Below are 15,194 nucleotides of genomic sequence, written 5' to 3' on the forward strand. Positions count from 1 at the left end.
GCTTGTCAGGTGTGCATTCCACATCTACCCATACTGTGCAGGACAAATTAAAAAGGGTTTTATGGGTGATGCATGGGGTGTCGGGGGGTTTCAAATGTAGATGTGGAATGCATACCTGACAAGCAATTCAATGATATTTTTAGCTGATAGAGCAAAAAAGTTGTGACAGGTTCCCTTTAACTTTCTTTGATGGGACCCTAAAAGTATTATTTATCCAACATGCCTCTCCCAAGCTATAAGGATCTATCTCGGTGCCTACAGAGTGCTGCTGTACTCTTGTGTATGAATATCAAGGTAAACGGATTTTAAAAAAATATTAGAAAAAAAAAAGCATGCAATAGTTCCGTATCCAAGTGTAAAGAGTGGATCTGTATAAACGAACACATATTATATAATGTATATCAAAAGTTTAAGACGCATACCGTCCAGATAGCGCTCGGACCAGTGTTATTTTGTGTGATGCACACTTCTGGATGAAGGGAATCGCAGCAGTCAGATCACACTCATCCATGCAAGTAAATAAGTCCGTGGAAATCATCGGACTGCACTCAGATGACAGTCTGATTTCCACTGACACACAATGGAAGAATTTTTTTTTTTGCACACACTGATCAGTGTTATTTGCATAATCATCCCGATTCTCTTGGATGAGGCAATCTACGGCTGTCTGCCCCTGTCCTTAGACACAATCTGCCATCATTCTGGAGGGGTATTTCATCGTATAGGGAACCAGATACCAGTTTTTTTTCATGTCTGAACTAAGATTAGCACCTTAACCAGCGCCTGTGCTGCATAACCCGCTGACTCCCCCTGTATGCCCGCCCCCATATAACCCTTTGAAAGTCTGCCAAACTATGAAAATCCTGCAGGTTCAATCATAGTCCTCCTGCTCTGATTGATGCTGATGATGCCTCCTGCGTCATCCACATAGCTGGGCGACATTACGCCGCCTGCGCACTCCACTCTTCCCTACTGTGGGCACAGCCAAAACTATATCCTTCTGTTTTAGGCTCTGCTTGTAGTAGGGCAGAGCGTAGTGCGCAGATGTGAGCCGGCAATCTCTTTGCACAGGTGCAAAATGTTGCCCAGCTATGTGGATGATGCCTCTTGGGTCACACACATCAATGAGAGCTGGAGGATTTCGCTCAGCTGCTGGGGGCTAAAGACGCCTCAGCAAGGATGCCTACGGGACCGGATCTGCGGGATTTATAGGGCAGATGAGACTTTGAAAACGTTTTTAGGGGCAAACGTTGAGTCAGGGGGTTGTAGACCCCTTTATGGAATGGAGCACAGGCGCTGATGAAGCTGCTAGTCTTAGTTCAGATACAAAACAAAAAAAATGGTAACAGGTTCCCTAGAAACATTTAATGCATTGCCACAGGTTAGTCTCCACATCCAAGAACAAGGCCCGTAGTTTACTGCTGTCAGAGAGGTGGTTGCAATTCCTGATCAAGTGGAATTACGACCATCTCTCCACTGACGGCGGCGCACATCAGAGGCCCGATCTAGAGGTAGATACGAATATCATTAATGACAACTAGTATACAGTTATGGCACACCAGGCTTTTGAGCAGACCACTGATGATGGGCAAGACCAAACTCTCTACCTGCTTATTTCCCTGGCGGCTACATTGCTAGTTACCATTGACCATAGGGAACCAGCACAATACAAGTCAACTCTGCCCAGCACATGAACAGTGAAACAAAAAAAAAAACAAAAAAAAGGCAGTTAATTTAAAGCCACACTTAATTTGATTTTTATAAATTGCTTACTACACAATGTCAGGCCCCCTGTATTTGTTGTTCAATCTGTCATTTATAGTGAGTCTGTCATCAGGTTCTTTTTTTTTTTTTCACCAAATCTGAGAGCAGCATAAAGTAAGGACAGAGACCCTAATTCCATCGATGTGTTGCTTACTGGTCTACTTCCTGCAATTTTCATAAAATCAGTAATAGATCACTGGAGGAATAGTAAACCTGCTGTCATGTAGCTGAGTATATTAATGAGTGCTGCATAACCCCACCGATTGGCAGCTTTCTGTATAGTCTGTGCATAGGTAGAAAGCGGCCAATCGAAGGTGTTGGTAGGGTTTTACAGAGCTCAACATACAAGACTGGTAGATCTGCAGCAGATAAAAGGGATTTTATCAAAATAACAGCAAGCAGTCTAGTAAGTGATACATCACTGGAATCAGTCTGTCCCTATATCATGCTGGTCTCAGATGCGGTAGCAAAATTTTGGTGACAGATGAAGAAATGGATCCTACTTGCAATGGAAATCTCAATCTGTCCGACTCAGTTGTTGTTTCAGACAGATGCAGAGTAACAACTTTTCATACAATGTTATGCTCTGGCCCTGGACCATCGCCTGGAAGAAAAATGTGAAAAATCTAATGCTTTTATACATGTACAGAATAAAGCGATGGTGAGGAAACATGAATGCAAGACGATCGGGCATGTAAATGAAATCCCAGTCAGCTAAACCCAAGACCACAGCTATAACCACATTTTACCATTGAGGCTATAGGGATCCATCCTTATTCAGATTTGTAGACCTAATATACGGTAATCATATACAAAAATATAAGCCTCTGCTAAAACTAGTGTTTTTTTTTTTAACCTGTGAAACACTTTCTACCAGAAAAAGAAATCCACATTTATGCAGCCCCCAGTTAACCCAATCAATGCCTTGAGGCATTACTGAGAACTGGTGATAACATCTATGATCGTCACTTACCATATTGGAGGAATCGGGTCAATCAGCCCGCCTGCTCGGAATGATGCATCTTACACCGACATTCTCAAACAGTGCTGTGCTTTTGTACATTTATTTTCATTATGATTTACAAGGCTTTTGATTATTAGACAAAAATAGCATACAATAACTAAATATAAAGAAAGAGTAAAAATAGAGAAAGAAAAATAGAGAACAACCAAAATTCTATATATGAAAGAGCATAGTGTTACCAGAGATATCTGCACATTACCAAAAAAAATCTCTGCGTCGAGCTCAAGAAACTTGAGTCCCTTTCATTCTAATCATGTCTCGGCTGAAAACAGGCAGAAATGGCTTAGTGCAACCAGGAGTTTAGCTCAAACAGTTCTCAGAACAAGAATTAGGGGCTTATATTATACAGTGCACTTACTGCCACTGAAAGATACTTTTCAAGTTTTCTTAAGAATTTTTATGTCTACACACTTATTGCTGAGGTGGGAAGAAAGGAGGCTGTGGGCAGGGGTAACCGGATGGTTGAGTTGGGTAAGGTGCCTGGCCAGCCTGTGGTTGGTATAGGTAAGGGGGCATGGTTTGGCCATACATGTATGGATTATAGCCAACAGGCATAGGCATACCATAATACCCTGTGTATCCTGGGTAGGTCGGGAATGGGGGACCCTGTGCCTGCGATGGTACAGTGCCCGGAGGAGGCTGTACAGGTGCTGGAGCAGTGGCACCTCCTAGGGCAGGGTTCATATTCTGAGCTGCACTAAAAGGGACGGGCGCACTTGTGGGGACCGCTGGAGGAGGAGGACGTGGTGGAGGCTGCTTGTTGGTGTAGACAGTCCTTGGAGCTGGTGTTGGAAGGCTCGATGTGCCACCAGCAGACGATGAAGCAGCAGTCTGGTAACTTGGTACAGCGGGCATTGATGGAGCGCTTGGCTCTCTTGCAATACTTTGCTGCAAATCTTTCAGTAACTCATCTCTTTCGGTTTTCCGGGCAAATACAATATCACTGCATTTACCCTGGAATTTCAGCAGGATTTCTGTCAGGTCGTTGTAAAATTTGGTTCCTTCCCTCAGATTAGCTACAAGTTCGATGTAACTATCATGGCCGGCAGCTAGTTTTTTCAAGACTTCTTCTCTTAAGTTGGCCTCACTGTTTGACTGCTTCATCTTGGAAAACTCCTGGTGAGACACTTGAATTTGACCAATCAGCTCCTCCTGCTTGCTCAGGTTCTTCTGCACGCGGTCTGTGTAGCCCCCATAGATTCTGTCAAGCTCAGTCACTGATAAAGCTTCTTCATTGATGGCTCCATCTTGTGCCAAAGCAGTGAGAAACTTGGTTGTCATGTCAAAATTAACAGATTTTATATCATTCTCCAGTTGCTCCCTCTCCTTCTTTACATCGTCTAACTGGGCCAGCAGAGACTTCAGGGCGATGACCACCTCACTGCCCTGCATGGTTTTTGCAGGGTTGGCAGAAGGAATGGATGCATTGAGATCGGCTTCTCCCTTACACAGGATTGCGATGGCTTCACGCTGAAACTGATAACGGTCTTTCACTTGTGCATCTGCTGCAATGGCTTTATCCAAGATATTATGCAGGTTGGCGCCTTCACTTCTCAGAGGCTTGTACAGATCAATAGAAGGCGTTCTTTGCCACCTTTCTTTGAATTTTGATTTCAGTTCATTATCGGTCGCCTCTTCCTCATCCAGGAACTTAAGCGATGCTTCCAGAATTTCTTTGTTTCGCAGGAGCAGCTCTGGAAGGTCTCTGATTAGTTGATCAATGGTCTGGATCCCACCTTGCTCAATCACAGCCTTTGATTTCTGTAATATAGACTGAGGTATACTGTCACCAGAAACATCTTCGATGGCAGCAGGAAGATTCAGAGAGGCAAGGACCCCATTACATAAAGTGGTGGCATCTCTCATCCTGGCAATGGTGCCGTTGATCAGATCGGCCTTTCTCTGGTTATAAAGACTCATTGACTGTTGTACAGACACAGGTACCATCTTCTCAAACAGGTCTGTGTACTTCTGGCTCATGGGGACGGAGACAGGAGTGGGTTTCACAAGAGGAGCTTTTCCGATAGGATCAAGATCTTTGAGGTCTGGGACTCTGTCGTGGTAGATAAAGTCGTTGTCTTTTTTGGCGGCTGTCAGTGCTCGCTGGATTTTGTCAGACAGATCCTTAACAGTGATGTATTCATCGTACCTGGAGGTGACAGTCTTCACCAGATCGGCGGCATGCTGTAACCTGCTGATCTCCTCCCCAAACTTCTTCTGCTGCTTGGCCAGGACTGACTGGTGGTAGTCCGCATGGGCCTGCATGAGACAGTGCTTGGCAGCCAGCACCGGGAACACCTCCTTGGGCAGCACATCTTTGTACTGACACTGCTTGAAGGCATCTCCATAGAAGTCAGCAGCCTGGTTGGCCAGCTTGGCTATGATGGCATCCTTCATCTTGTCTCTGGTGGCTTTGAGGAAGAAGACCTCCTGGGCCTGGGCCATCATGATGACGCTCAGGGTGCCCATGGTGTCGGGGGAGATGTCCACAGTGGGCTCCCGGCTGAGGGAGGACAGCACGGTGTCCTTGATGTGCGAGAAGGCCCCGCTGGCCAGCTGGTAGTACCGGGAGGCCGCCTTCAGGGCCTCGTCGTTGTCCAGGTTCTGCTCGGAGGCGATCTGACTGGCCAGGGCCCCGACGTTGAAGAGCACGCAGGTCTTCTCGTAGCCCAGGCTGGGCAGGCTGAGCTTCACCGAGCCGCCGAACAGGGAGCCCTTGTCAAACGCGTCCTTCCAGGTGAAGCTGAGGCACAGCTGGCCGTCCGCCCACGGGAACTTGGGCTCCACGGAGCAGAGCTGGTCGTAGTAGCGCATGACGGCCTCCAGCGAGCTCTCGTGCTTGTCCTGCGGCCTCCCCACCGCGCTCCGCCGCAGCTTGTGCAGCTCGTCCACCGCCCGCACGTACTCGGCCTGCTCGTCGCCGCTCGGGTACGTGTTCACCACGAACTTGGTGAGCGGCTTCACCAGGTCGGTGTCCGACGTCTTCTTCAGGGGCACGGAGATGAAGGCGGCCATGGCTGCAGCGCGTCCTGCAGGAGACTAGTGTTCCTCAGTATCGGCCGCTGTTTCCGGGTGCCGCCTCCCGTGCTGCTCGGTCACACGGCGGGGTGAGTCACCTGAAAGAGAGTGCACTGTCATTTCCTGCTGCCTGTCATAGCGCTGCCGTGTGCTAGCCCTGCCCCGCCGCACATACCTACTGGGAGCAAGATGTCAGCGGGGTCCCCGGCCGGCGGCAATGAGGCGCTAAGTACGCGGGCGCGCACATCCTGGGGAGGAGGGGCCTGTCAGGGGAGGGGCGGGGCCAGGGCGGGAGGGGGAGGAGCCGTGCTGGGAGGGGCGGGAGGGGGAGGAGCCGTGCTGGGAGGGGCGGGAGGGGGAGGAGCCTGCTGGGAGGGGCGGGGCGCCATGGCCCAAACAACTTCCTGAACTTCCCAGCTCTTCCTAAAGTTGTTCACAAGTGTGAGGAGCAGTGCGGACCCGCTATGTGCTGCCGGCCGCCCCGCCACCCCGGACCGCCACAGTCCGCGCACTAGGGCCCCGGAGCGAGCGCCTCCGCCATGATGAAGAAGCCGGACGTGAAGGTGGTGCTCCTGGGGGACATGAACGTAGGCAAGACGTCCCTGCTGCACCGCTACATGGAGCGGAGGTTCGCGGACACGGTCAGCACGGTCGGCGGAGCCTTCTACCTGAAGCAGTGGGGGCCCTACAACATCTCCATCTGGGACACTGCAGGTAACGGCGGCGACCCCCGGTGCTGACAGCCTGACAGACCCCCAGTGCATGCAGCGCCCCCCAGTGCTGACAGCCTGACAGGCCCCCAGTGCTGACAGACCCCCCCCCCAGTGCATGCAGCGCCCCCCAGTGCAGTCCCACAGTTCTGACAGACCCCCCAGTGCAGACCCCTGGTGCTGACAGCCTGACAGACCCCCAGTGCATGCAGCGCCCCCCAGTGCAGTCCCACAGTTCTGACAGACCCCCCAGTGCAGACCCCTGGTGCTGACAGCGCCCCTCCTCCCAGTGCTGGCAGACCCTAAGTGCATGCAGCGCACCCCAGAGCTGATAGACCCCCTCCAGTGCAGACAGTGCTGCCCCCCAGTGCAGACCCCCCCAGTGCAGGCAGCACCCCTATGTAGGACCTCATTCAGGCAGCAATTGTCGGGTGTCCGTTTTTATGAGTTTTATTTGCAAAAAAAACCGGATCCTGCTGGCGGTTTCTGTGCTTTCCGTGTCCTGGAGCGGCCGGATCCGTTATGTTTCTTACTGACATTGGCAAAATCCGAGCTGTCCCGGTGATTTGGTGGGAGCCCTGGCTCCACATAGCACAGGGTCATGTGACCGGCCCCCTAGACTGTATTAGGTGGGCTCTAGCTGAGGTGACCGCAGAGCACCATTATTGGGGTCCTGGCGGATCCTACACGGATGATGTTGATGATTAATATACACGGGTCAGCAGGCTGTATACGGCTGGTGCTGCCCCACTGCGGGGGATCAGGCGATCTAAGGAATCGCTCGGTATTATATATTTAGAGAAAAGAGCACATGCAAAAAAAGGTTGGAACTCCACAAAAAAAATTTTCTCAACAAAAGTACAAAAGTTTATTTCCACACAGAGATACTACAAACAATTAAAAACATCTAAAAAACTACTCCAAAGAGTAGGCAACTCCAATATTCCATAATAGGATATTTCATTCAAAATGTACCTATACACATTAATATTGCCTGGCTGAAAAACGATTACTTGCACCAAATTCAATGAAATAACACAAATGCTGCATATATCATTATAAGAGGAAAATTCCAATAGGCGGAACCCTTGGGATAGCGATATTTTGTTTGTGAGTGGAATACACCATGCATACATGGAAAACAACCGCCTATAGATAACGGAGCACAAATAGTGTGACAATCTCATAAATTCTGACAATCCTGCCGACAGACAGTGTATTAAGAGTGCACACAAATACATTGATATTAATCAGGACATCCTGGCTGCACCGCTGCTTAAGGGACCAGGGGGCGACCGTAGTGGACCGGTTAGGGTGAAAATACAGCTCTTGCCTGTTTCTTGATTTGCAAATTACACCCACACACAGGTATTAATGATCTGCAACGCCATTGGTCTTGGTATGGGCATCTCTTCAGGCCAAACACTAGGCTGATTAATATCAATGTATTTGTGTGCACTCTTAATACACTATCTGTCGGCAGGATTGTCAGAATTTATGAGATTGTCACACTATTTGTGCTCCATTATCTATAGGCGGTTGTTTTCCATGTATGCATGGTGTATTCCACTCACAAACAAAATATCGCTATCCCAAGGGTTCCGCCTATTGGAATTTTCCTCTTATAATGATATATGCAGCATTTGTGTTATTTCATTGAATTTGGTGCAAGTAATAGTTTTTCAGCCAGGCAATATTAATGTGTATAGGTACATTTTGAATGAAATATCCTATTATGGAATATTGGAGTTGTCTACTCTTTGGAGTAGTTTTTTAGATGTTTTTAATTGTGTGTAGTATCTCTGTGTGGAAATAAACTTTTGTACTTTTGTTGAAAAAAATTTTTTTGTGGAGTTCCAACGTTTTTTTGCATGTGCTCTTTTCTCTAAATATATATACACGTATTACATGCTTGGTAGTGAACCCATGGTATTTAGCAGTATATTATTTGATGGTGCCCACTTAAAAATCTTTGTTTTTGCTAAGGAATCGTTCGGAACGCAAAGCGCCCTCTGTCATTTATCGCCAGTCCTACAGTGACTCGTCTTATTCTGCTTTTTTTTTTTTTTTTTTTATAAATATCAATGTTTATAACTTGTAATTTCCACACGGAGCCAAGAAAATCTCTAGATGCAGATATTGTCACTTCCCCGCACACTTGTTGTAATCTCAGGCAAATGAGACTTTTGCCTAAAGACACTGAGGCCTCCTTTGTGGATCCATAATCTATGGTGCTATTCACATGATCATGGTTTTTTGCGGACCGTGTGTCTGTACAAAACTCACCGAGACATGTTCATTTTCCTCTGGTATGACGCATTAAAATGTCCAGTACAAGTCTGTGGGTTCATGAAAACCCATCTAGCACATGGAATCGCGTCCGTGTACCATCCGCGTGTAATACTGCAAAGTGTACGAGAAGCTTTAGTATTTATCCATGAAAAACTTTGATGGTAAAAATTGACGACCGGACACTGATGACATCGACACCGTGAGGCCTAAGTGACCTCTGCCCCCTCTCAGCCTTTGCACAATACAAAAAATAACATCAAAGCTGAATTCCCCATACTATTCCTCCCATTGGCCGGTCATAGACCTTCCAGTAAGGCTGTGAGCACATGTCCAGTTATAAGAACAGATCCAGCAGCAATCCGTTACCAAAAATGTTGCACAGATTCAACCTTTTTTGTCCAGCGAAAAAAAACAAAAACAAAACTGATTTCAGCTGAACCTGTTATTTTTTTTCTAACATTCTCATCTATGGGAAACGGAACAGTTAATTACAGTAGCCATCTGTTGTTCTTTCCTTTTTGATAAGGGTATGTGTCCATGTTCAGGATTGCATCAGGATTTGGTCAGGATTTTACGCAGGTAAAATCCTGACCAAATCTGCACCTGAAGTCACTGGCAGGTCACCTGCGCTGTCCTTGCGTTGTTTCTGCAATGTAAGGACATGCTGCGTTCTTAAAAGATGCGCTGCATTTCCGTTTCCGCGGGTCTGCCCAATGCGTCTTTTAACCCCTTTCTGCCATTGGACGTAATATTCCGTCCATGTGGGGTGGGCCTTAATTCCCAAGGACGGAATATTACGTCCAGCGCGATCGGCCGCGCTCACGGGGGGAGCGCCGCCGATCGCGGCCGGGTGTCAGCTGCTTATCGCAGCTGACATCCGGCGCTATGTGCCAGGAGCGGTCACGGACCGCCCCCGGCACATTAACCCCCGGCACACCGCGATCAAAGATGATCGCGATGTGCCGGCGGTGCAGGGAAGCATCGCGCAGGGAGGGGGCTCCCTGCGTGCTTCCCTGAGACCCCCGCAGCAACACGATGTGATCGCGTTGCTCCGGGGGTCTCCTCCCTCCCTCCCTGCAGTAAGTCCCGGATCCAAAATGGCCGCGGATCCGGGTCCTGCAGGGAGGGAGGTGGCTTACCAAGTGCCTGCTCAGAGCAGGCACTTGGTAACGCTGAACTGCTCTCAGACAGATCGGTGATCTGTCAGAGTGCTGTGCAAACTGGCAGATCACCGATCTGTATTGTCCCCCCCCTGGGACAAAGTAAAAAAGTTAAAAAAAAAAATTCCAAGTGTGTAAAAAAAAAAAAATCCTAAATAATGAAAAAAAAAAAAAATATTATTCCCATAAATACATTTCTTTATCTAAATTAAAAAAAAAACAATAAAAGTACACATATTTAGTATCGCCGCGTCCGTAACGACCCGACCTATAAAACTGGCCCACTAGTTAACCCCTTCAGTAAACACCGTAAGAAAAAAAAAAGAGGCAAAAAACAACGCTTTATTATCATACCGCCAAACAAAAAGTGGAATAACACGCGATCAAAAAGACGGATGTAAATAACCATGGTACCGCTGAAAGCGTCATCTTGTCCCGCAAAAAATGAGCTGCCATACAGCAACATCAGCAAAAAAATAAAAAAGTTATAGTCCTGAGAATAAAGCGATGCAAAAATAATTATTTTTTTCTATAAAATAGTTTTTATCGTATAAAAGCGCCAAAACATAAAAAAATGATATAAATGAGGTGTCGCTGTAATCATGTTTACCCGAAGATTAAAACTGCTTTATCAATTTTACCAAACGCGGAACGGTATAAACGCCTACCCCAAAAGAAATTCATGAATAGCTGGTTTTTGGTCATTCTGCCTCACAAAAATCGGAATAAAAAGCGATCAAAAAATGTCACGTGCCCGAAAATGTTACCAATAAAAACGTCAACTCGTCCCGCAAAAAACAAGACCTCACATGACTCTGTGGACTCAAATATGGAAAAATTATAGCTCTCAAAATGTGGTAACGCAAAAAATATTTTTTGCAATAAAAAGCGTCTTTCAGTGTGTGACGGCTGCCAATCAAAAATCCGCTAAAAAACCCACTATAAAAGTAAATTAAAAAAATGTATTTATTTCCATTTTCCCATTAGGGTTAGGGCTAGGGTTAGGGCTAGGGTTAGGGCTAGGGTTAGGGCTACAGTTAGGGTTGGGGCTACAGTTAGGGTTGGGGCTACAGTTAGGGTTGGGGCTACAGTTAGGGTTGGGGCTAAAGTTAGAGTTGGGGCTAAAGTTAGGGTTAGGGTTTGGATTACATTTGCGATTGGGATTAGGATTAGGGGTGTGTCTGGGTTAGAGGTGTGGTTAGGGTTACCGTTGGGATTAGGGTTAGGGGTGTGTTTGGATTAGGGTTTCAGGTATAATTGGGGGGTTTCCACTGTTTAGGCACATCAGGGGGATCTCCAAACGCGACATGGCGACCAATCTCAATTCCATCCAATTCTGCATTAAAAAAGTAAAACAGTGCTCCTTCCCTTCCGAGCTCTCCCGTGTGCCCAAACAGGAGTTTACCCCAACATATGGGGTATCAGCGTACTCAGGACAAATTGGACAACAACTTTTGGGGTCCAATTTCTCCTGTCACCCTAGGGGAAAATACAAAACTGGGGGCTAAAAAATAATTTTTGTGGGAAAAAAAGAGATTTTTTATTTTCACGGCTCTGCGTTATAAACTGTAGTGAAACACTTGGGGGCTCAAAGTTCTCACAACACATCTAGATAAGTTCGTGGGGGGGTCTAGTTTCCAATATGGGGTCACTTATGGGGGTTTCTACTGTTTAGGTATATTAGGGGCTCTGCAAACGCAATGTGACGCCTGCAGACCATTCCATTTAAGTCTGCATTCCAAATGGTGCTCCTTCCCTTCCGAGCCCTCCCATGCGCCCAAACGCTGGTTCCCCCCAACATATGGGGTATCAACGCACTCAGGACAAATTGGACAACAACTTTTGGGGTCCAATTTCTCCTTTTACCCTCGAGAAAATACAAAACTGGGGGCTAAAAAATTATTTTTGTGGGAAAAAATTTTTGTTTTATTTTTACGGCTCTGCATTATAAACTTCTGTGAAGCTCTTATTGGGTCAAAGTGCTCACCACACATCTAGATAAGTTCCTTAGGGGGTCTACTTTTCAAAATGGTGTCACTTGTGGGGGGTTTCAATGTTTAGGCACATCAGTGGCTCTCCAAATGCAACATGGCGTCCCATCTCAATTCCAGTCAATTTTGCATTGAAAAGTCAAATGGCGCTCCTTCCCTTCCGAGCTCTGCCATGCGCCCAAACTGTGGTTAACCCCCACATATGGGGTATCAACTCAGGACAAATTGTACAACAACTTTTGGGGTCCATTTTCTCTTGTTACCCTTGGTAAAATAAAACAAATTGGAGCTGAAGTAAATTTTTTGTGAAAAAAAGTTAAATGTTCATTTTTATTTAAACATTCCAAAAATTCCTGTGAAGCACCTGAAGGGTTAATAAACTTCTTGAATGTGGTTTTGAGAACCTTGAGGGGTGCAGTTTTTAGAATGGTGTCACACTTGGGTATTTTCTATCATATAGACCCCTCAAAATGACTTCAAATGAGATGTGGTCCCTAAAATAAAATGGTGTTGTAAAAATGAGAAATTGCTGGTCAACTTTTAACCCTTATAGCTCCCTAACAAAAAAAATTTTGGTTCCAAAATTGTGCTGATGTAAAGTAGACATGTGGGAAATGTTACTTATTAAGTATTTTGTGTGACATATCTCTGTGATTTAATTGCATAAAAATTCAAAGTTGGAAAATTGCAAAATTTTCAAAATTTTCGCCAAATTTCCGTTTTTTTCACAAATAAACGCAGGTAATATCAAAGAAATTTTACCACTATCATGAAGTACAATATGTCACGAGAAAACAATGTCAGAATCACCGGGATCCGTTGAAGCGTTCCAGAGTTATAACCTCATGAAGGGACAGTGGTCAGAATTGTAAAAATTGGCCCGGTCCATAACGTGCAAACCACCCTTGGGGGTAAAGGGGTTAATGCATAGTGGAGACGGGTTTTCATGAAATCCCCTCCACTATGCTGTAACATCTGGACGCTGCGTTTTTGACGCTGCGGCTCAACGCAGCGTCAAAAACGCAGCGTTTCCTGAACGTGGAAACATACCCTAAGGTTTTTTTTTTTGCTTACTGGATCAGTTTCAATTGGAACCGAACACTTGGCTATTAAATTGATCCAGTTTCCATAGACTTCAGTGTTAAAATGGATCCAGTTGAAATTTTTTTTTTTTTTTTTTCCCTGGACAACATTTGTCTTACCAGATTACTGCTGAGTCAGTTGATAATTACTGGACATGTGCTTTAATCATCAACAGGTATCTGTAAAGAAGACCCACTGATCTCTGTAAGAAGACAATATGTGACTCTTCATCAGTGACTTCCCCCCCCAGCTATTATCTCTAGCCAGTGTGACTGTGAGTCTCCAAACAATGCCCCATGGCATGATACAGCTGTAAAGGCCCCGTCTCACTTAGCGAAGCTAAAGCGATCCCGACAACGATACGACCTGTCAGGGATCGTTGCTGCGTCGCTATGTGGTCGCTGGTGAGATGTCAAACAGTGAGATCTTCCCAACGACGCAGCAGCGATGCGGCGACCTGTAGAACGATGTCGTTGGTCGTTGTGACCCTGTCACATGGCAGCTATTATGACAATTCATACCTCGATGAGGGACTTCCTGTGTGACGTTGTAGTCACACAGGTGTGCATTTGCGTTGCCTTTTCCGCGCCCATTCAGTTCCGATTGGTGGTCGCTACTGCGTTCTGATTGGCGGCCTTGCCTTATGAGGCGACACAATAGCCCTTCGGTGGGAACGCATTTGAGACCCCAAATGATACCTACCGTGCACAAAAGGTGTCAGAAGAACCGTTGAAGAATAGATAAATCGAAGAGGAGTCGCAGGCCGGAGAACTCTACAACGATCTGCAAACCACCACGCGGTCAGGAACAAAGGATGGAAGTGCTACTATGTCGCCTTCTGTTGACCGCCAATCAGAACGCAGAAGCGACCACCAATCGGAACTGAATGGGCGCGGAAAAGGCAATGCAAATGCACGCCTATGTGTCGGTGTCTGAGTCGTCAACGAGGTCGTTGGTAAGGTGTCAAACACAGCGATGTGTGCTACCCAGCGGGACCTCAACGATCAAAAAAAGGTCCAGGCCATTCCGACACGACCAGCGATCTCACAGCAGAGGCCTGGTCGCTGCTACGTGTCAAACATAGCGAGATCGCTACTGAGGTCGCTGTTGCGTCACAAAACTTGTGACTCAGCAGCGATGTCGCTAGCGACCTCGCTCAGTGTGAAGTACCCCTAAGGATCAATGGGGCAGCAGTGGAGGAGGGTGTACTATTCATTTGGGAACACAATGCTGCGATACCCCCCACCGATGTGTGACCACCACTCAGGGTTCCTGTCCTCAAGATAGATATAGATCCCACTTGTGTCCCTGCATCAGACCTGTAATACATATCCTGTTATATATCAGCAAAGAGTGGAAGTTTCCCGGCACCAGCTCTTTATACTCGCGGGATTATTTTCCCACATGCAGAACATATCGGCCAAGTGCAGAAACAATTGGTGGTGCGCAGGGTGGATTTGATTTAAATCTAACTGATTTAAATCATGATTTAAATCACTAGTCAGTAAGGCTTGATTTAAATCAGTGATTTAAATCAAAGTTTCTACCTAACTGAATTTGACTCCGCAGAGGTCCCAGCCTCTTCTTCACGGCAAAAATGTTACAACATGAACAGAGTTGAGAAAAAGACCTTAATCCTATTGTTCTACAAACCTATGGATACAGAATCAACCCCTTCAGTGCCAAGTCCAAGAAGTTAGACAATATGTTTCTGATTGTTTGGAGTGGAATAGATCTGCACAACACAAGAAGAATGTGAATCTAAGTGTGAGGAGGAGGAAGGGCAAGCAGACAAGAAAATGAAAGTGAAACTTTGAGCACAATACTGCAGCATAGCCACAGACAGACAAGTCTGGATCTGTTTGTGTGTACGATCTGAGGTTTATTACATTCTTTCCTTATGAGATGACTCATCTTCATCACCGCACTTCTCATGATGTTGCCTCATTCGCGCCACCAGGCCTTGCATCTCTTTGTTGCATCGTTTGCATTTTGCACGCATGCCTGCCTTACCGATAGGCGAAGGAGCTTCATTAAAATATTCCCAAACTGGGTCTCTTTTACGGCATGTTGCCATTATAAGGAAAGAATGTAATAAACCTCAGATCGTACACACAAACAGATCCAGACTTGTCTGTCTGTGGCTATGCTG

General features: G+C 46.3%; 2 protein-coding genes across 2 annotated transcripts in view; one reads left to right on the plus strand and one right to left on the minus strand.

Annotated features, from left to right (window-relative positions):
• Window positions 1–2,812: 2,812 nt before the first annotated feature.
• PDCD6IP (programmed cell death 6 interacting protein) lies at window positions 2,813–6,070 on the minus strand. The gene is made up of 2 exons (XM_069757927.1): window positions 5,982–6,070; window positions 2,813–5,904 (listed from the first exon to the last, which is right to left on the minus strand). Exon 2 carries the CDS (start codon window positions 5,801–5,803, stop codon window positions 3,200–3,202), a length of 2,604 nt encoding a protein of 867 aa, XP_069614028.1. The 5' UTR covers window positions 5,804–5,904; window positions 5,982–6,070; the 3' UTR covers window positions 2,813–3,199.
• Window positions 6,071–6,178: 108 nt separating this feature from the next.
• RAB20 (RAB20, member RAS oncogene family) overlaps window positions 6,179–15,194 on the plus strand; it is a 51,409-nt gene continuing 42,393 nt past the window's right edge. The window contains exon 1 of the mRNA XM_069757928.1: window positions 6,179–6,520. Within this exon, the coding sequence (XP_069614029.1) occupies window positions 6,346–6,520 (175 nt within the window). The 5' untranslated portion in view covers window positions 6,179–6,345. The remainder of the gene's footprint in view (window positions 6,521–15,194) is intronic.

Source organism: Ranitomeya imitator, chromosome 3 (assembly GCF_032444005.1).
Source record: "Ranitomeya imitator isolate aRanImi1 chromosome 3, aRanImi1.pri, whole genome shotgun sequence".
NCBI lineage: Eukaryota > Metazoa > Chordata > Amphibia > Anura > Dendrobatidae > Ranitomeya > Ranitomeya imitator.

Bases quoted from the DNA above. Each gene is read 5' to 3' on its own strand.
- PDCD6IP (XM_069757927.1), bottom strand. From the start codon at position 5,803: ATGGCCGCCTTCATCTCCGTGCCCCTGAAGAAGACGTCGGACACCGAC.